This window comes from Lepidochelys olivacea (genome assembly GCF_965140295.1).
Source record: "Lepidochelys olivacea isolate rLepOli2 genome assembly, chromosome: 17".
In the NCBI taxonomy this organism is placed as follows: Eukaryota; Metazoa; Chordata; order Testudines; family Cheloniidae; genus Lepidochelys; species Lepidochelys olivacea.
In genome coordinates this window covers 12,308,134-12,329,523 of record NC_140427.1, presented here as the reverse complement: position 1 = coordinate 12,329,523, position 21,390 = coordinate 12,308,134, and the positions used below count along the sequence as shown (strand labels likewise).

At 47.4% G+C, this 21,390-nt stretch overlaps 1 protein-coding gene across 1 annotated transcript in view; it reads left to right on the top strand.

Moving 5' to 3' along the window:
- The first annotated feature begins 239 nt into the window (after positions 1-239).
- The window catches only part of SMTNL2 (smoothelin like 2), a 44,383-nt gene continuing 23,232 nt past the window's right edge, over positions 240-21,390 (top strand). The window contains exon 1 of the mRNA XM_084650600.1: positions 240-1,196. Within this exon, the coding sequence (XP_084506726.1) occupies positions 792-1,196 (405 nt within the window). The 5' untranslated portion in view covers positions 240-791. The remainder of the gene's footprint in view (positions 1,197-21,390) is intronic.

The window sequence follows — 21,390 nt, the reverse complement described above, 5'->3', positions numbered from 1 at the left end:
TTTGCCTCCAGGCTCCCCCAGGGAGCGATAAGGAATGTTTACTTTGGCAGGAGCATCCAAGCAACACAGGAAAGACCAGATATGCAACCCCCCTGCTCAGTCCTCTCCCCTGGCTCCCACTCATTCCTAGCCACCTCCTCCCACAATTCCAGCCCCACCCACAGCCTTTCCTTTCTGATCCTCCCTCCCCACCCTGCCTCTCCCCCCACCCTTGTCCCCTCCCACCCCAGAGCATCTCCCCTGCAGCTGCACGGCTCCTCCAAGAGCTGTTGACAGAGCCAAGCAGCCTCTGGCAGCTGCGAACAAGCCAGCCCCCCTCCCCACCCCTTTGCACTGTCCCCTCCTGAAATTGCATCGCCTCCTTGGAGGAGCTGGAGAGAGACACACACAGCCAGCCCTGCTGCTCAGCCAGCTTTGCTCTCGCTCCCGGCCAGGGCTCCCCCAACTTCGCCCTCCCTCATTCGCTTTTCTGTGCAGAGCTGCCAGAGTTGCCTTGTGCATCCCCGGAGCGGGGAGAATGCACAGAGCCAGCTGGAGCCCGGGGAAGTGAGCGTGCGAGTGCCCCGGGCAGGAGGTTGCCCTACAGCAGGGGCTGGGGGCTTTCCTTAGCCCTGTGTTTCTCAACCTTTTTGATACCAGGGACCGGCTTGCTGCCTTCCTAAACTGTGTCAGGGAGATCTCAGGGACCGGTGCCAGGACGCTCCAGGAGTGGGGTGTCCTGCGTTCGCAGCCCCCAGCCTCGCTGGCTGGGAGTTTGCCCGGAGCCCGGCAAGAGTCCCCAGCACCCCAACATGGACACGGTGGCCAGCGACATCGCAGACCTCAGCAGCCAGGACGCGCAGAGCGTGTGCGAGGCGCTGGGGCGCTACGAGGACACGCTGCGGGGCGCTGTGCGGGAGATCCACGTGGACATCCAGGTCTTCAAGCAAGGGGTGGACCGGCAAGTGGACGAGGTACTGCGCCTCGCCAGCCCGCTGGCCCGCACCGTCGCCGAGCTACAGCAGGAGAACCAGCGACTGCGCGTGCAGGTGGAGTGCCTGGCCAGGCAGGTGGAAGCCCTCAGCAGGTCGGCGGGGCTGCCGGACAGCTGGGCTGCGGAGTGCGGGGCAGCCGGGGGGCCCAGCTCTCCAGGAGCTGGCGTAAGGCGGGCCAGGTTCTCCAGCCATGCCACCTTATCCATGACCGGCAAGAGCCAGGTAAGCACAGCTGGGAGCGGGGAGCTGTGCTGGGGTGCCCCCTTGGGGGTGGTTGGGCATTGCAGGGTGCTTGGGAGACAGGGGTGGCTGGGGCACCTACCCCCAACTGGGGAGCACCGGTGCACAGGAGGGACTAATCCAGGCATTTAAAAAAATCTCAGCACCCCCCTCCACTTGTGTTGAACAGAACATTTGATAGACCTGGCCAGTTTGTGAACTAGGCCTGAACGGAGATTTCACTCCCTTTAACAAAATCAAATGGCAAGGACAGATCAAAAATAGTGCAAACAGCCTGTTTGAAATCTGATGATGTTACTGTCTGATGTCTCTCCGAACAGGAGCTCATCTAAGGATTGTTTTTATCTCTGCTAGTTTCCTTCCTTAAATGGTTTTAAAACAAAATCATTGGTCTTTATGTATGTGGGGCCAGGTCCCCGGAGGATATAAATTGGCATAACTCCATTGAATCAGGCCCCTTGGGTCAAAGGGGGTTGTATGAATGAGGAGAGAAGTTGGGAGAGCCACGGCTATATATCTAAGGCCCTTGAGCTTGCGTCCAGTGGAATCGTTGCCCAAGGAAATTGTGCGCGCCCTTTGGTGTGCTCCAAAGGCAAAATGAAGCCCTCTCTTCAGGAGTCTATTTATGAGCAACAATAGAATTCCTCCCTGCCAGAGGTGATTTAGTGTTCTCCAGAATCCCTGGGCACCCACCCCCCTGCAGGACAGTGGTATGGCTCTGAGAATGGGCCCTAGAGGATAAGGCTTTTATGCTGTCATTCCAAGGTCACAATCTTGCAAGAGCAGATAAAAGTGCTGTCTCAGGGCTATGTTGGTCTGTAGCTTGGTACAGGGAAACCCCACAGAGTTGAGCAGAAACTCTGCCCGAAACATGATACCCAGACAAATTGTTTATTACAGTACAAAGAACAGAGGGCCAGGTGCAGCACCTACCACCTGGAGGTCGCAGTCAGACAATGAACACCTTTCCCACCCCACCAGACCCCCCATGTCAGCCACAAGGATCACCTTATGCCCAATAGATTATGCAGGGGTGCTAGGGAAGGTAGTTTAAGGCAGTGGAGAAGCACAAAACTGTTCTAAGGTAACTGAGGCTCAGGATCAATGCATGAGTGAGTACTAACCCTATTTAAAGGGCCTTTGGCTGGGAACAGTTGAGAGCTTTTTAAAGAGCATCACCATGGGCAAGTGTCAGCGTCATTGCCTCCTGCAGAGAGATCTGTAGGGTAATCTGGATATCAAGTGACTGTACTGGACTGAGTTGAGCCAAGATTGTTTTACGGGGCAATTTCATTTGTTGCAATCTTCAAAGGCATCGCCCTAGGAAGATTTGCTCACTCTTCACAGTCTCACTGCAAGTGTTTGAACACTAAGAATGAAACAACTCATTTCATGCTTTCACAAAGGTCTGACAAGCCCACTTGGCAGTTGCTACAGCTAACTCCCAAAATGCATTGTCAGACTTTCCTCAATCCTTAGGGAAATCTCTTGTTGAAGGTAGTGGAGATTTGCTTATAGACTAGAGTAGTGGTTTTCAAACTACGGGTCACAGACCCAGTACTGGGTCACGGAATGGAAGGCACTGGGCTGCGGTGGCTCTGGTCAGCACCACCGACTGGGCTGTTAAAAGTCCTGTCCACGGTGCTGCCCAGCTAAGGCAGGCTAGTCCCTACCTGTTCTGACACTGTGCTGTGCCCCAGAAGCAGCCAGCAGCAGGTCCAGCTCCTAGGTTGGGGGGCCACAGGGCTCTGCATGCTGCCCCCACCACGAGCACTGGCTCTGCACTCCCATTGGCTAGGAACTGGCCAATGGGAGCTAGAGGGGCGGTGTCTGAGGGCAAGAGCCACACGGAGCCACTTGCATACTTCCACCTAGGAGCGGGACCTGCTGCTGGCTGCTTCTGGGGTGCAGCGCAGTCCACGGTGCCAGGACAGGTAGGAAGCCTGCCTTAGCACCCCTGTGGCACTGCTGACCCGGAGCTGCCTGAGTTAACCCCATGCCCCAATCCCCTGCTCCAGCCCTGAGCCCCCTCACCCCCAGACCTGGAGCCTGCTCCTGCAACCCAAACCCCTCATCCCCGGCCCCACCCCAGAGCCTGCAGCCCCAACCCAGAGCCCTGTCCCCCTCCTGCACCCCAAGCCCCTGCCCAGAGCCCCCTCCCACACCCTGAACCCCTCATTCCTGGCCCCACCCCTCAGCCCTCACCCCAGCACTGCAATCCTCTGCCCCAGCTGTGAGCCCCTCCCACACCCCAAACCCCTCATTCCCAGCTCCACTGGGTCATGGGCATCAACAATTTTCTTTAATTGGGTCACCAGAAAAAAAGTTTGAAAACCACTGGACTAGATAAATACTTAAGGATTTGGCCTGTTGTACATACATAACAAATCTCACAGCTCCTGATCCAAAGCCCACTCAAGTCAATAGGAATCTTTCCACTGAGTCCAGAGGATTTCAGGGCTATTGACCGGAAAGAGATCCACTACATTTAGTATCGCTAATCCCCACTATCCAAAAAAAAAAAAAAAAAATCACAAGATTTAAAAAAAAAAAAGATTTTTTTGCTATCTGGTTTTTGAACACTTGGGTCGCGTTTTCAGGCTTTTGTCTACAGTCCTGGGAACCAGACACTTCCTTTTTTTAAAAGGACAGCTGAGATTCTTATATAATCAACATGACTCCCAGAGCTAAGGCTTCATATATCACAAGACTTGCAGTTAAACAAAACCAAACCACCACACTTTGATAACACGGGCAGCTAGAAACAACTTTAAAAAGTCTCGTGGCTGTTCCCTAATGACAAGAACCACATCCAACAAATGCAAGTGTACTACTAAGAGGCACTCGGGTGGCATGGTGCTGGGCAGAGTATAATTGCCCGGATAGAACAGACCAATAAATGTTCTAGTTACAGCTCTATTATGATCAGCAATATTTCCTTTCTACTGCTAGAAAGGAACACTTTGCAATCCATAATTGGGTGCTGAATCAGTGGAGATATCTCCAGTTCACTAGGGGTGCACCTGATATCTTGGCAGCAGTGGCTTGACTCTTGTGCATGAATTATGTTATGCAATATAATATAGGCGAACAGAAAATAGTTTGGGGTAGTTCATATATTTTCTTTGACTGAGAAGTAGCTACTGTTATTTTGGGACTTGAGCCCTAGGGTGAAATTCTGGCCTCATAGACTTCAGCTCCAGAGTAGGGAAAAGAACCACAAGAATACCAACAACTGAGATACTGCTGTCTGTTTTGTTTGTATTACTAATGCATGTATTTCTGGGTCCAGTCCTGCTCACAATAAGGATGAGAATAGTTCAGAGAAAAAGAACGGTCCAATGATTCCGGTGCTAGTCTAGAACTCAAGACCTTGGCTCAAGTCCTTGTTCTTCCTTTGTGACCTTGGGCAAGTCATTTAATCCCTTATCTGTAAAACTGGAATAGCAGCATTTTCCTACCTCATAGGAGTATTGTAAGGATCAGTATAAAGACTGTGAAGTGCTCAGATACGGTGGTACTGTAATGGGGCCACAAACAGACCACACCCACTGAAGTCAGTAGAAATATTTCACTTCAATGGGCAATGGCTTGGGTGCTCTGACACTAGCTACCCTCTCTGCCTCGGTTTCCCCATCTTTGAACTCAGGGATGGTGGGGAATTGAGATTTAAGCATTTTCTTAGTTTAGGAAAGGAGTGATTAACAAAACACATCTTAAAGTGCAAAGCTGCGCAAATCTTTTCCTGCACATTGTTATGAATTAAAAATAGGAAATTTTCACAATTCACTAAAGAACAAGGATGCTTTAAAAAAAGCAAAAACTGGCTCATTTTCAAACAAAAATGGCTTTGCATCCAGTAGCATGTAAAGGGTCTTTTTGCATATTTGTGATGTTAATAGCTATTGTGGGTACATATTGTTGTGGGGCCACCAGGCTTTTTTGAACACAGTTCTGCAAAACTAAAATATTGCATTTTTCATGTCATTACTATTAGGCACTACTGTCACGGCATTCATGAATACAAGACCCAACAGAGTGCAGGGTCCCCTTGTGCTAAGTACTGTGTGTAGACGCAGTACAGGGCGGTCCCCGTCCCAAAGGGGTTACAGTTTAAAGGGACAAGATAGAGACCAAGTGACTTGCCCAAGGTTACACAGCAACCTAGTGGCAGGGCCATGTCTCCCGAATCCCAGTGCAGGGCCCTATGTAATTCACCATGCTGCCTCACAGCTTTATTTCTCCCTCTTTAATAAGTTGCCTCGCAGAAGAAACCCACCCTGTTTATTTCTCTGATGGAAGCTTTCTTCCCAAGGCATCACACTCCTCTGGTCTGGTGGCTCTTTATTTTGCCACGTGCACGTGAGAATCGAATTTAACCCACTGAGCACCCCCAAAATGCAAGGTCGGGCTCATCATTTTGTATTTTCCGAAGAAGATGGTGGAAACTTACACCGGAAGAGTCTTGGGCGTCCATTATTTACAGTAGTATAGGTTCCCCCAGACCAGGTGCATGTTAATCCATAGTGCACGCTCCTAGTGCTATGAAAATGGGGTTGGATTTCTTAGCTTCAGCTTACCGCAGGTCACTGGTTCTGTGCTATGTTTCAGACAGCTCTTGGCCTGAGCTGTCATTCCCAGTTACCAGTGATGTCATTCAGAGCAGCTGGCTTTGCAGATCCCCTGGGGAGAGGTGAGAAAGCTCTTACAGCTGGAGCTACCTCGAGCAGCCCTAAAAGACAACAAACGTATTGAATGTACACTCATATGATGGATGGCTTTGACTTGTGCAGGGATGAGCGTGCCTGGTGTGGTTCTGTATGGCACGCTGAAGTCTCGGGAGAACGGCTGGAGGATACCAATTGTTGAAAGTGATTTCAGGGGTCTGTTTCATTTTTAAGCACGCACATCACCGGAGACCAACACGAACCCTCTGCGGAGTTCTGCTCACGCCAGTAGTTCGGTGGAACTGCCTCCAAAAGAGCCTCCCCCCCCCCCCCAGCACTCTTCCCAGCGTTCTAGGTGGGCGTGTCCAGTCCGCGCCAGCATCTGTCCGGCTGCAATTTCACTGCTACTTTTAGCGGCGCGAGCTAGATTAAACCTGTGTGGGGATGCTTAGACTCGCTGCAGTCACACCTCTGCCTACAGCGCAGACGTGTACTCGGGTGAAATCCTGGCCCTACTGATATCAGTGGGGAGTTTGCTGTTGACTTCAATACGACTATGATTTCACTCTCTGATCTCCGTCACCAGCCCTGCTGGAGAGGAGGGGGAAAAGAGCAACTTTCTATGTGAATGAAAAGGTAACATAGGGTCCCATGTTTGAAAATCGGGCCTAACAGGTTCCTGTCAATTTTAGGTGCTTCCAGGCCAATATGATTATTCAGGTGAAGGATTAAGGTTCCCATGTCTGGAAACTCCCCATTCAAACAGAACAAACACACAGTACTGCTTTTAGAGTAGCAGCCGCATTAGTCTGTATTCGCAAAAAGAAAAAGGAGGACTAGTGGCACCTTAGAGACTAACACATTTATTTGAGCATAAGCTTTCGTGAGCTACAGCTCACTTCATCGGATGCATTCAGTGGAAAATACAGTGGGGAGATTTATATACACACAGACCATGAAAAATGCTGACATGCTACTTTTTATTTAGGGTGATTTTTGGTTGCTCTGTTATAGCGATATACAGAACTGTATGTATCCAGTTTCAGATTCTGGCATGTAAAGGTGCACTCTGCAAGAGGTCATCGTTTTTGTGTCCATATAAGCTAGAAAGAGGAGCTTGTACCAAAACCCCTATGAAAGGCAGAGTCCTTTACCCTGCTTGAATCCATCACATGCATATATGTACCTGCAGAATTAGTGCCCGAACACAGCCCTCTGCCTGGGGTTCCTTGACAGCAGTTGAAGTATCTGTGGGAAGAAAGCTAGGCTGTACTTGGTTTTTCTCCAAGGCCTCCCTGTCTCAGACTTTAGTTTCCTATGCCGGAAAGAGTCACTCTCACCTCCTCTCACCTCCGAGGTGGAGTTAATGAGCAACACCCACCACAGTGGGTCAACAGGAATTCTGTGTGGGACACTTTACAAAGTGGATCAACAGAAGAACCTGCCACTTTATCTCAGACCCCGAACTGCATACCTGTGAACTCTGGGGAAGTTCCGATCGAGAGTGACACACTCCCAAAGTTTGGGAAAATCTTGTTAGGCCCATTCTTTAAAAGTATGATCATGTCTGTCACCTCCAGATTTTGATTCTTCACTTCCCACTGCAGGGTCAGGCAGGATTCTAGAGCTGGCTGAAGTTTTTCAATCAACACAAGTTTCCTGCCCCTCAAAATGGAGTTTTATCTAAACCAAAACTTTCCACAGGAAAATGTTAGGACTCTTGTTTCTGCAACCCAAAGTTTTCCAAAATATCAAATTTGTTTCTCCTTTTTTCCTGTCTCCCTCCGCCCCCAGTACAATAAAATGAATAAGCGACAGAGTAAAGAGAAAAATGAAAAGCTGCAACTCTAGCTTTGCAGAAGCTGATGAAGTTTTGAAAATCTGGAGAGGAAAAAAGCAAAGACGAAGAGGAAAGTGAAAGATTCCAGACATTAGGGTGACCAGACAGCAAATGTGAAAAATTGGGACAGGGGGTGCGGGGTAATAGAAGCCTATATAAGAAAAAGACCCAAAAATTTGGACCGTCCCTATAAAATCGGGACATCTGGTCACCCTACCAGACATACATTCTAAGAGTGTGAGCAGATGATCCCATATCTGCCTACTCTGGGGTTCTTACACCTTCCTTCTTCCGAAGCACCTGGTACCAACCGCTGTGGATGACATCATCTTAAGTTAGATGGGCCTGGGGTCTGATCCAGTCTAGCAAGTCCTATGTGCCTAGTGCATTCAGTGCTAAGAAGGGGGGAGGGAGACCCCAAACATCTGAAATCTTGATATCCATTTTTGATAACTATCAAAATCATTGCTTCCGTTTGAATTATTTCAAAATTTTCCCATAAAAAAGTCACTTCTTAAAAAAAGTTTAAGTTTCATTTGAAACTGTGGGGGGTGGGTGGGAAATAAACAGGTTTTTCCCACCATCTCTGTAAGAGACACTTGCAAGCACTTGGACTTAGTCTGCTACAAGACTTTTCCGGCTGCACTTTGGTTATAATTGACCTCGCCCCCGCCCCCAGCTCACCCTGGCACAAATCCATTCGCAACTTTGAGCTACCCAGAGAAAATGAGCCAGACCCTCCAATGGGGTAGATCAATATAGCTCCCTTTGGCCCAGTCACTGCAAGGTAGTCCTATGCTGCAATTTGTTGTGTTCCTGAAAAAAAATTAAAGATTAAATTATGAGTGAGCCAGTCCAGCCCTATGCAGGGCTGGATTTAAGGGCAGGTGACCCAGGCGATAGCCTGGGGGTGCCAGGCTTGGAGTGCTGGTTTTGTTGTTAGTGACAAAAAGGAAAATAGGGAATACTTGAAACATGTTACTTCAGACATTCTATGTGGGTTCATTTTTCACTAACCTCCTAGAATGTTCTGGACTTTAGTAGAATCTTGTGGAACCTTCCAGACTTTCTGAGAACTACAGTCTCCTCAAACCTCCTAGAATGTTGTCAGCCCTGCCCGTGCGGGTATATGAGGGGCGGGGTGTCGCCAGTCAGTCAGTGAGATATAAGAACGAAGTGAAGCGAGAGCCTAGTTGTGATGTTGTGAACCTTGTTTTATTTTGTAATTGTGAAAGTATACTTGTGTTTTAAGATTTGAAGAGTGTAAGTAGCGACTAATAAAAAGACATATTTAATGAGATGCCAGAGATCTCTATCGAACACCTATCTACACAACAATATAAAAGAAATACTGTTACTTCTTTTGCCATGCTTAGCATGAAATGTTTGAATACTGTGGATCACAGACTTTTGCTCTCCCTAATACTGTTTTACCCTGCAGAAAATAAAAGATGCTCCTGAAGATGCCTTCAGGAGCTCAGTATAGGAAGCGAAAAGCTCAATTGCAATCTAGTTTGCAGCAAGGGGCAAATTTGATGGGAAAAATATCTGAAACAAAACAACATACACTGGGCTTTAGGCAGTAGCAATCATCCCAGTGCAGAAAAAATTGAGGAATTTGTTTGCTTAAATATATGACATGAATAAATACAGATTTACAGATCCTAGCATGCAAATGTATCGTCTTATCTGACAGGGATAAATCATGCACGCAAATCATGCATCAAAGTTGTGAAATAGGCTAACAATGCAATGCAGGGGAGAGGGCACTGAAGCTGTCCCTTGCCTGGGGCACCCCATTTGGCCTGGACGGCCAATTGCTACCAAGGTGTGAGCTTTTTGGGAGGAGTGTTCATAGTGTTCATTACACAGTTGTCAGGAGGTGATCCACAGCTTAAACTTAGTATGTCCTGAGCTACCACGTACTTGTTGCTTGTACTCCTGCTTTCCTCAGAGAATTAGATTTTAAGCTCACTGGAGTGGGGGCCCTGGGTGAAGGATTTCACCTCACGTCTTTATGTATGTTTGTTACAATATCCTAGCATAATGGATCCCTGATCTTGTCTGGGGCCCTTTGGCGCGACTGCCATACAAGTAATAGATAATGTGCAGATACAGTTACAGCAGCCCCATGACAAGACTGGAAGGATGACCAGAATCCACGCTTGATACACCTGAGCAACACCGCCGAGTAGGAGAGAAGTCATTAACCCTCCTAGCCATCTATGCAGGGATTTGAGCCACTTGACCACCAAGGTCATGGATTTCAGTGCACCTGATCTGTTCTCAAGTCCTGCTCAGCACCAGCTCATTTGGAGCCAACCTAGAGCCTGTCATTGGAGCTCCGAGTATTCCTTTGTCTGTGCTCCCCCATGCAGGCTCTCCCTTATGTGGGGCTTACGTGGTACAGAGAGCCATTATGTCAGGCTGAATTTCACCCTAACTGGATACAGGAGAGTACCTGGAGTTGGGAAGGAAGGCAGATGTGAGTCCATCCATGTATTTTACAACAGCTCATGCATAATGCCTTTTTAGGTCTGCTGCGTAGAGAGATTTATTGCACTGATTAGATGGGGGGGGGGGGAGAGAACCCTCTGAGCTAATGCAGGTTTTCTGATAAGACTGTGCGTGTATTATTCCACTGCAGAAAGGCCACATGCAAACAATGCCAGGTTTGGATTCAGTTGTGGCATTAAACCACAGCCTGCAGCAGGAACAATGCCCCAATGTGTGCTGTGGAAGTATGCCAGGCAAGCACAGCTGTTCTGCCACCTTAGAATAAAGTGCAAGGCATACTCTTCCCCTGTGGCATGCTGGCTGGCACGCTGGGCCCTGGGATCATAATGTGGAGGGCATACTTAGGCTCACACTAGCCTATTGCAGCACCACCAGTGATCACCCTTATATTCTAACTTTGTTTTGAGGGTTTATGGTTCAAGGGTAGATATTGTCACCCGTCACTGCAGCACATATTTGACCTCTGCTCTTCCTCCCTAGTGCACCTGAGCAGGGCTAGATGCAACTGACCCCCTAGGGATAGATTCCACAAGATGCTGAGCACCTCCGATGAAGTGTTCAGTGCTTTTGACTCCGACTGACATAGACAGGGGACAATGGGCACTGACAGATGGTGCTAAGTACCATGCAGGATAGGGCCCTCATTGAATGAGCCCACAGTATTTTGTTATAGGTAGTGTTGTTGCGGAAGTGCTCTATAAAACAGATCTCTCTCTCTCCCTCTTCACATATGAGAGTAGTTACTAGATAAGGGATAATAACAGGTTTCAGAGTAACAGCCACAAGTACTCCTTTTCTTCTTTGGCCTGTCTCCAGACCAGGGAGGATTAACACCACGCCCAGAGCTTGCTCAGGCCCTTTCTTCAGGACACCATGTCATAGTAGGACCATTAATGTTCAGCATACCCCAGAACAAACCACTTCAACATAAATCCAACAGGTAATTTCCCCCAACCCATTGTCTTCCTTACCAGTCTCCCTGCTTCCTTACCAGTCCTCCTAGAAAACACCTGCCAGGGAATCCCCCTGTTCTAGAAACCATCCTACTTCCTGGAGCTTCTCCTATACCCACTCTTACAGCCATTACAGGAAACAGGAGCTCAGCAGGAAATCAGCTGACCCCTTTGCAGCTGGTTCTGATCACTCCCTCTGCTATGCACAAACACTTGTTTTTACAGGGGCACTGCCTCTGCACAGGGCTGGCCGGCTCCAGACCCCCTGTTTCTTTTGGGGGCAAACCACCCTGTTGCACTGATAAAAGGGTTAAATACTTGGGGTGAATTTGGTAAGAATCTTCCACCAATGTTTGAATTAAATTGTTTTGTGGTAAAATCTGGTCAAGCGGCTGAGTGATCTTTTGGGGCCCAATTGTTTCTGTTCCAAGGGCCTGATCCTCCATTTATTTTATTTTATTTTATTTTATTTTATTTGGCCCATGGGTGAGGCTATGGAGGGGCACGTTACTAATGTGTTGGCAGCATTTGTCTGCACTCATTTAAGAGCCATTTGTCATGTCTCAGCTGCATTTGGCCCTAAAACCTTGGTGAGAATATAACAGCATGAAGCAGTTCCCAGAATCTTTTTTCCTCTGCATGAAGTTTGTTTGCTCTCTTAATGCTGCCCAAATTACTGCCTTGCTGGTGTGCATTCTTCTGAAGTGGGAGCCAGATCCTTTAGATAACCTTTTAAGGTACACGCACTAGCCAAGCTGTTTGGAATTTGTACACTCTGCATGGCAGGCGGTGGGTCAACCTGGCTTCAGTAACATGAGAAGTTACACCAGGTGTGAATTCGGACCAGTGGGTGTTCTCTATGTCCTTGCCGTCTTTCTCTCTCTAGATAACGTTGTTTGCCTTCTCGTTTTTTTCCAACCCCCCCAATCCCCTACATTTTAGTACCATTTGTCTTTCCTTCAGCCCTTTACTCACATCACAGGTTTCCTCTCCCCCGCCCCCCTTCTCCAAGAGTGGCAAGCCAGCTCCTTTCACCAGCACTGAATTTGCAAAGGGCCCTGTTCTGAAGGCAACATTTCTTATGGGCTTGATTTTCAGAAGGGCGGATGAGTGCCCTGAACTCTTCCTGAAGTCAGCGGGAGCGGTGGATGCTCAGCACCTCTGAACATCGGGCCCAAAGTGATGTCGATGGAAATTTTGCCAGTGTCGGAAGTGCAAGATGGTGCCTTGAAAGGGGAAAAAATAATCTTCCCCCTGATCATTTTCAGAAACAAGTGACAGCCTCACCATGAAACCAAAGACATCATAAAAGCAAATTAGACAGGAACAGATATGGTAAAGCATTCTGGGCATGATCCCGCACTCTGGTCCCAATCCAGCGAAACACTTACATACATATGCAGTCTCGTTGACTTCAGTGAGACTAAGCATATGGTTAAAATTAAGCAAGTGCTTAAGTGCTTTGCTGGATTGGAGAATGCTCAGCATCATGCGGGACTGAACATTTAGGCCCTTTCAGGAATCTTGTTCCCACTGAAGTCAGTGATGATAATCCTCATGACTTCAGTGTTGCGCTTCTGACCCTTCATGGGTTAAACAGGCTCTTTAGGACAGGGACTCTCTTTTTAATATGGATTTGTACAATGCCTCTCACAATGCTATGGGATTTCCAGTTAGATCACATTTGTAAGGTACTGTGCACATGAAAAACCAGTTGGAAGGCTGCAGTGTGATATCCACTGCAAGATTGGCTCTCTTGCCTGTTTATTATTATTTTATGACGAATCAAGATTCTCAAGCGTGATTTTGCATGCCTCCATTTTTGGGTGCCAACCTGAGACACTGTAAAGGGGCTAATTTTCAGAAAGTGCTGAGCACCCACTCTGTGAAAATCAAGCCACTTTCAGTTGGGTAACCAGAATCACTAATCACGTCTGAAAATCTGGGCAATTAGTAACTCAAGTAAGGACTGCTGTTTTAAAGAAATTGAAACCGTTTGCCTTCCAAAAATGCCCCCAATCCGTTCATCTCTCAGGCAGCCTGCCCATCACTCAGTAATCATGGCTGTGTCTGCTCTCACAAGGCATGTTTTGTTATGGGTAAATTAAAGCTATATTCAGAAAGCCAGGCAATAGGTTAGAGCGGGTGTGTCTACACCGTGATAAAGACCCGCAGCCTGACCTGGATCAGCTGACTCGGACTGCAGGGCAATCAAATTGCAATGTAGATGTCTCCCGCCTTGTGGGGTCTCAGAGCCCGGGCTTCAGTGTGTTTGTAGTGCCACAACCCCTGCCACGAGAGCCCCAGTGAGCTGGCCCGCGCTCTGAGACTCGGTGCCGGGGTTTTTTATCACAGCGTAAACATACATAGCGGGACTGCTCCTGAACGAAAGAGAGCACATGGTGCCGTCAAAGCCCTGCTGAGATTGCATATTAGGTCCATGAACTGTAATGTGTATGATTGTATTTAACACTGTGTACATAATCCAGTATGGTGCAGTCAATAAAAACAGCAGCTGTGTTTTTCTGTCTGCAGGAAACAAATCCAAGTGTCACTTACTAAAACCCAACAGCTCCCAGGGTTTAGCGCTAATGTTTTATCGTTGCATTTGTCATGTTGCTACCCTGGCAACAAAGGCCACTTGCTTTCTGTTTTTCTATGTGTAGGAGGTTTCTGTGTATCAGTCCTGAGAATTCCTCTGCTGCTGAACATCAGGGATCAAAACCTGGTTTCTGAGCCAAGCAGGCTTTTATCTAGGGATCCCATTACTGTTGTATCTGACCACCTCACAATCTTACAAATATCTATCCTCCCAATACCCCTGCAATGTAGGGAAATATTTCTGTTATCCCAGTTTTACAGATGGGGTACTGCTGTGATGGTTAATTTGCTGGCTCTTGTGATAAAATCTGATCCGATGCTGTGATGATGCCCGTGCTTTGGTCATAGGAGCATGCTGCACTGAGGTTTTCTAGTCTTGCTGAAGTGCAAGCTGCTGTCCTGCATTGGTGGCTAGCTAGGGGAAAAGTGTTAACACCTTCCTACATAGCACTGCATGCAGTCAGGGAGGTGCTAATACAATTTCCCTTTTGTGGGTATGGCTTGTGTGAGGGGATTTCCTCTGCATTGCACACACTTGCCTGTTGTTTAATCCTCACAGTTCCTCTTTATTCTGAACAACAAAGCATCTTGGCCTCAGAAGCCAGACAGAGCTATTTAAAGGAGAGACGGGCCAGTCCACACCTCTGTTTGATTGACTTTGTGCACCACTTTGATCCCTGTCTCTCAGACTTGAATTGGAGCTGATGTCAGTTCATTAACCTCCTGCCATTATATCTCCTGCTCTAGCCGACTCTGTTTTTCTGTGACCTGAACAGTCTGATTCTTCAGAGTTAACCCATTTTCCAATAAAAAGGATCCCCTGCAACAATGACTTCCTACCTGCCCAGACAATCATTTGAGACTTGTCCCTTTCCCTTGCAGTCATCAGCCTACGCCTATCGCCACTTTCTGTTCAGTCAGCATTCTTCTCCTCCCCTCTGGGCTTACCTGGGGAATTGGAAGTCCGGCAGCCTGATCCCTTGGGCACACTTTAACCCATCACAGAATGTCACCACTTCCAAATGCAAGCTCACCCCAGCGTCCTTCCCAAAATTCAAAGGGGTTCAGATTTGAGATGCTGGTTCTGGCCTGTCCCTAGCATCTATTTTTCCTTATTTGCCATTATTTTCTCTCTTAACACCCCAGCATGAAATTCTTATTGCCAACAGAAACAGCTATCAGAGAACCAATAAGGGAAGTTGGTAATTACTCCAGATGTCTGCACCTCATTGCAAATTTGTAGCTACCAGAAAATGTGTTTCGTGAGACAAATAGTGTCGATTTACAATGCTTCAGCATGAAGCTAAACATAGGAGTTAAAGGTTCACAAGGTGACAGTGTTATGGGGTTGTGTAAGTGTTTTCAGGTTAAATTAGCACTCCCGCCTTCAGCGATAAAGGCTGAGATATTCAAAGCTACCCAGGGGATTTAGAGGCACAACTCCCATTAGTTTTGGCATGAACCATGTGTCTAAGTCCCATAGGCAGCATTTAAAATCTCAGCAAGGTGCTTTCAACTGCATATTGATTCCCGATAGCATATTGAAGGGGCCAGATTCATCTCTGGTGTAACTCCATTGAACTTCCAGGGAATAATTTAGCTCATGAAGTAGTAGGCTGAGTACAGCTGCGTGCTGACAGAAATCTAAATGAAGAAAATGGCAGGTCATTTATTTCTGATGGAAAGTATTGACAAGTGATTCATTTTAACTTCCATTATTTCACACAGAAGTGAAAACAGACAAGTTTATGTCGGAGCTAGCGCTAATGTGAGTATTTCATTCAAGATAAAGATACCTTGCATGTATATAGCACCTTTTGACAGAGGCTGTCTAAGAACTTTGCAAAGGTGGGTAACAAGTCTGATTACCCTAGTTTACAGGAAAAGAGACTAAGACAGAGAAGGTCAGATTCTGAGCTCAGTTAAACTGGGTGTACGCTGGCATAAATCCATTGGTGGATTGAATCCTGTTCTACATTGGTGAAATCAGAATCAGGTCCCGGGTGAATAAGTGTTTTGACCACAGCCATCTGATAAGCCAGGGGCAGAACTGGCAAAAGAATCCAGGTTTCCGGACTCTTCATCTCCATAGCAAACAACTCAACCTGCCTCTGAGCTACCTTGACTTCTAGGATAGTTTGTAAACTACCAGTTCTTGAGAACTACATCTGAAATCACTGTTTTTTAAAGGCCACTTTTCAAAACTTCCCATAAAGAAATAAACCAGATTCTAACTGGTTTCATAACATTTTGCAGACTACCTCTTTTTTTTTTTTTACAAAAGATGTAATGTATAAATGTAGAAAGAACAGATGTAAAGTCTGGCATCCTCTACATCCCTCAGAGGGGAATGCCGAAAGGTATATCCGCAGAGAAAGAACAAGAGGATACCAATATATATTCACAGAGTTTTGTTTCATTCAGATTGCCATCCTTAAATCTGGTCATGCCATAAGATGAATATCGCATATGGACAGAGAGAACACACAACATAAAATAGTTATCTACAGTCTGGAGCTCAGCACTTCTCTTCCCCTGGTCCTGCTCCTGCTATTAGAGCAGAAGCTTTTGTTTTGCACACTCCTGCTTCTGCCATTGATCTGGTTTCTTGGCACCAAACTTTTATGTGACACCATAATGGACCCAAATCTGGGAACCACTGTTGTGAAGGTGGAGAAGAATGTCATATGTTTGAAGGATGATTTTAAAAGCAGGCTGCTGGAGCAACAGCAGTGCTGCTGAGGATCAGCTCCTTGTTGGGAAATCTGTTGCTGTTTGTCAGATTTTTTAATCCCTGCATTCCCTCCTCTCCCTACCTCTGATTGTTTGTGGAAGAAGAAGTCCTCTGTCCTTTCTCACTAATCACCTCTGACATGCCAGTGGTAACCCTATCTCCGATGATCTTTCTGTAGTGTTTGTAGTTGGGCTCCGTGCCTGTCTGAATAGGATAGTCTAAAAATGTAGCAACAGTGTTCTCTTTGGATTCTGTTGTAGGAGAGTCCCCTTTCATCGTGTTTAACATGCCATCCACCAAACACATGGCAGCATCTTCATGAGTCACTCCAGTGTTCCTTCGGCATGCGCCACATACTTTCTGCACTCCAACTGGCAAACAAGCTTGGCTGAGACAGGGACCACGGTAACTCCTTGCTTCTATGTCCCTTCTCGGAAAGGCCTTGGAACAGCTGGCAGGGCTTTCTATCGAATACCAACTGGTGGCATCGGATGAGGAGTGCCTCTCCCATCATTCCTCTTGCACCATTGCAAAAGCCATGCTCAGGAAGATCTGTTTGCAAAGCATTGCCCACGAGGTTATGTGGGCTGGAGCTTCACCTGGTCAATATTTCCTGTACCAGATGACCTAACTGTCATTTGCCATCCCTAACTCTGGTGACAGGGTACCTGGTTGGGTTGGCAGAAGATCAGCTTGTCTTGCATTTGCAGTTATTGAATGGTTTGCTGTAAAGAGATGGCTCCATATGGGTAACCCGGTGAAATTTAATGGGCCTGTGATATATAGGAAGACACACTAGACCAGTGGTGGGCAACCTGCGGCCCGTGGGCCACATGCAGCCCGTCAGGGTAATCCGCTGGCGGAAAGCGAGACAGTTTGTTTATATTGACCGTCCACAGGCACGGCCGCCCACAGCTCCCAGTGGCCGCGGTTCACTGTTCCTGGCTAATGGTAGTGGTGGGAAGCAGCAGCCAGCACATCCCTGTGGCCCGTGCCGCTTCCCGCAGCTCCCAGTGGCAAGGAACAGAGAACCACAGACACTGGGAGCTGTAGGCAGCCGTGCCTGCAGACAGTCAATGTAAATAAACTGTCTTACAGCCTACCAACCGCTTGTGGCCCACCACTGCACTAGATTATCGAATGGTCCTTTCTGACCTTAAACACTATGAAATCTTCTACATTCCTGTGTTTGCTACAGAAAACCTGGATAACACAGTTTTCTTCCCAGTGTGCCGGGCAGACCAATGGCCTTTCGTATATGACATGCACAGTGTTTTATAAAAGCAGATGGAAAAACGTGAAGGAGGAGTAAGGAAGAAGCTTCCTGTTGATGTTGTCATGGAATCATACAGCCAAGTTTAGCTCTCAGCTCCAAAATGGGAGAAGCCCCACTGATCTAGGTGCAATTTCTCCAGATTCACATTGGTGCAGCTAAGGACAAATTTGGCCTCGTGCTGGAAAAGAGCTAGTAGTCCATTTAGTCTATCACTCGGCCAGTGCAGGATTGCACCCTATTCTACACTTACTACTGTTTTCGCCAGTCTAGCTTTAAAAATGTGCCAAGAAACGGGCTTCTGTCTCATCTCTTGGGAGATGATTCCAAGGACAGTAGCAGTGCTAATAACAGTCACTGCTGAGGGCTTTTTCAAAGCTGCAGGGTCATTTGCTACTGGAGAATATTAGTGTTATCTAATAGATCATTTTCTTTAATGGCTTCTTACTCTGACACAAGACTTAAGAGGGAATGACCATGTCATGCTTCTTCCTGGCCTGCTTGTGTTCCCCCCATCTTTTGTGCCTTTCCCCTTTTCTGTAGTATCAGTGATCTGTGATATGCTAGGTATAGAGGGTGAATTCTCGGCGCGGTTGAAATCCATGGGAGTTTTGCTGTTGACTTCAGTGCCTGTTGCCCAGCAGTAAAGTGGGGATGATGACATTTTGCTACCTCACAGGGCTGCTGGGAAGCTCATTTCATTAAAGTTTGCAAAGCACTTTGAGCTCCTCCGGCGGAAGCAGTTAGAGAAGTTCAAAGCCCCATTATGCTGTATTGTCAACGCCAAATGTTCAAAAATCATGAGTCAGACCCCCACCATCATGAAATTTTCTAAAAAATAACAAATGTTGCGTTCTTTTGACTTGCCCTCTGGTTTCTGAGCCTCGAGGCTGCCCTGAGCTCACATTTTCAAGCCTGTCTCTGCAATCACGAGCGCTAGACACTTACCTTTTTTAAAGGGAAGCTCATATTGTCACTGAATCGTATGCCTCCAGGAGAGGGGGCTTTCATAAAAACACCAGCTATCAAGAGACTAACGATTGTATCGCTAGAGTTGGCAAAGAGAGATTATGGGATGCACCTAGGGGTGGAGTCTGAGAACTCAGGAGTCTAAGCGTCTTCTCTCCTGTTATCAGGTCTTTTCCCCCACCCCCATCATTATTTTGTGCCTCCCAGTAGCACTCAAAGCCCCCCAACCAACATCGGCACTCCATTGTCCAAGGAGCTGATTTACATAATATGGCGTATCAGAGACAGCTCCCAAGAACAAACAATCTCAATAGGCAAGACAGACAAAGGCAATATTGCTCTCCCCAGGTCAAAGATGGGGAACCGAGACATGGAGAGGTTAAAGGCCGAAGTTTCCAAAGAGCCCAGGGATAGATTTTTCAAGTGCAAAGCACCAGATTTTCAGAATTGCTCAGCTCCCAGTTAGGCACCTAAATAGTAGTACTCTGCCTGGATAGCACCAGAAATTGAAGCCAGATCTCCTGAATCCCAGATCACTATCTTAACCACAAAGCCAGCTTCTCCTTTAACACAACCTTGGTTTCCCCCACACTGCTGATATCTAGGACATTGTAATTATCAACTGTGCCTACAGTAAATCCACAGAACAATGGTCAGCGTGGTAGGAAGTCAGTGTAATGGGTAGGATAATGCACTGTCTGCAAAGAATGACGCGTAATCTGCCTGAATTCTGTTTTGCTGCTGTCAGTGAATTCACTGGCCTATTCTCGGCCGTCGTCGGGTCCATTAGAATCAACACGTACCTCCGTCTGGAATCTGTTTCTTTCTAAGTGTTCCTTTTAAAAAGAATGACTTCTTTTTAACTGGGGCTCGGGGGTCTGGGTAAATATGGATTTGAGAGAGACTGACAGCTCCGGGCTGAAAAGGCAATTTTCTGAGCATGTAATTAAGTGTCTCTCCGGGTGTCTCAGGCAGATGCTTGTTCTCTCAGCTTTTCCAAACCATACAGCAACCCCAGGCAGCACATTCCTTGGAGAGCGATGTCATCATCACCTGTGTTCCTACCAGGGGGCTCATCCAGCTGAAAGGAACTGTTACCTTTCTGAAGAGGCTTTAAAACAAAACCATTTCATCTGAGTGCTGGGGAGCTCCGGGGTGCAGCAGAGAGAGAGAACGGAAGGATTCAGAGCAGTGCTCTCAATCACCAGGGTCTCATGATAATTGTACCTTCTATCCAGGGGTCATTTTACAGACATTAATGAATGACACCTCACAGTATCCCTGGGCGGTAGGAAAGTATTGTTTTACACGGGAGGAAAAATACATTCTCAAATGTGGTCTTTAAATTTGAGTGCATGAATTTTGGGGTGCCCAGCTCTGGACACCTGCAGTTTACATTTCACAACTCCTGAGCACTCATAACTCCAGCTGAAATCAGTGGGAGCTACAGGGGCTCAGCACCTGGGAAAACAGGCCCCAGAGGTCTACAGTTGGGCACCCAAAATTAGAGGCTACTTTTGAAAACTTCAGCACAAGTGGCTTGCCTGGGGCCACAGAGGAAATCCAAGGAAGGGCTGGAAATGGAACCCTGGCTCATAGACAATCAGTTCCCTCTTACACACATTCAGCTTACAACTGTGCTATTCGTAGGTCTCATGTGGTCTATGTACCCCATGCTGGTTCAGCGGACAAAGCAACTGCCCGCCTGCTCAGCCAGAGCTGATTGGCAGACCCACATGGCAGCTGTGCTGTGAAGATAAAAGGGCAGCAAGACAGGCAGGTAGGGAGGCTGCCAGAGGGACGGAGGGACCGCAGAGAGAGGATCCCTCCAGCAGACTGGTGAGACGCAGCTAGACAAACCAACCCACCAAAGAGGGAGACGGTGTGGGGAAGATTACAGAGGTAGGAAGTAGCTCAGGGAACACCAAGGGTTTGAGGGGGTCCTGGTCTGGCTGTCTCTGACAAAAGTCCTGAGCTGGAACCAAGTGGAGTGGGTGGGCCTGGGTTCCCCTGTGTATCCCATCTTAGAGAAGAAACTCCTAAATCCTGGAAAACTAGGGCTGATTAGCCCCTACTCAAGCCATGGAACTTCTGCTTCCCCTTTATCCTACAGGGGCAGAGTCTAATGAGGAAGGATTGGTCCTTGACATGGACTTGACAAATGCAGAGTTGAGAGTGACAGCAGAGGGGAGGATGGAGTCAGGTGGGCAAGCCTCTGCAAGGGGATGCTAACAGATAAAGACCCCCCTGAACAACTCTAACCAACAATGAAAAATCCATTCTCCACATTTACCAGCCAAGGGCCAGTAGCTCCCATCAAAGTCACTGTGAGTTCTGTACAGAGAACAGTGGCAGCAGAGTGTCCTTTGGCATTAAAAAAAAAAAAAAAAAAGTCAATCCGGCCACTTTGTACAAAGTGGGTTAAATTCCAGTCCCAGTGACGCCAACAGGAATTTCACTGTTGACTTTAATGGGAGCAGGATTTCACCTTTCCCTAACTAAACTGTGTTTGAATTGTTGCAAACCGGAGAAAGTGAGTGTGTCTACTGTCGGAGGCATCCGTTTCTGTGCATGCCAGAGCAATGAGCATGCTATACAGGAACACTTGGGTTAGCTGCACTT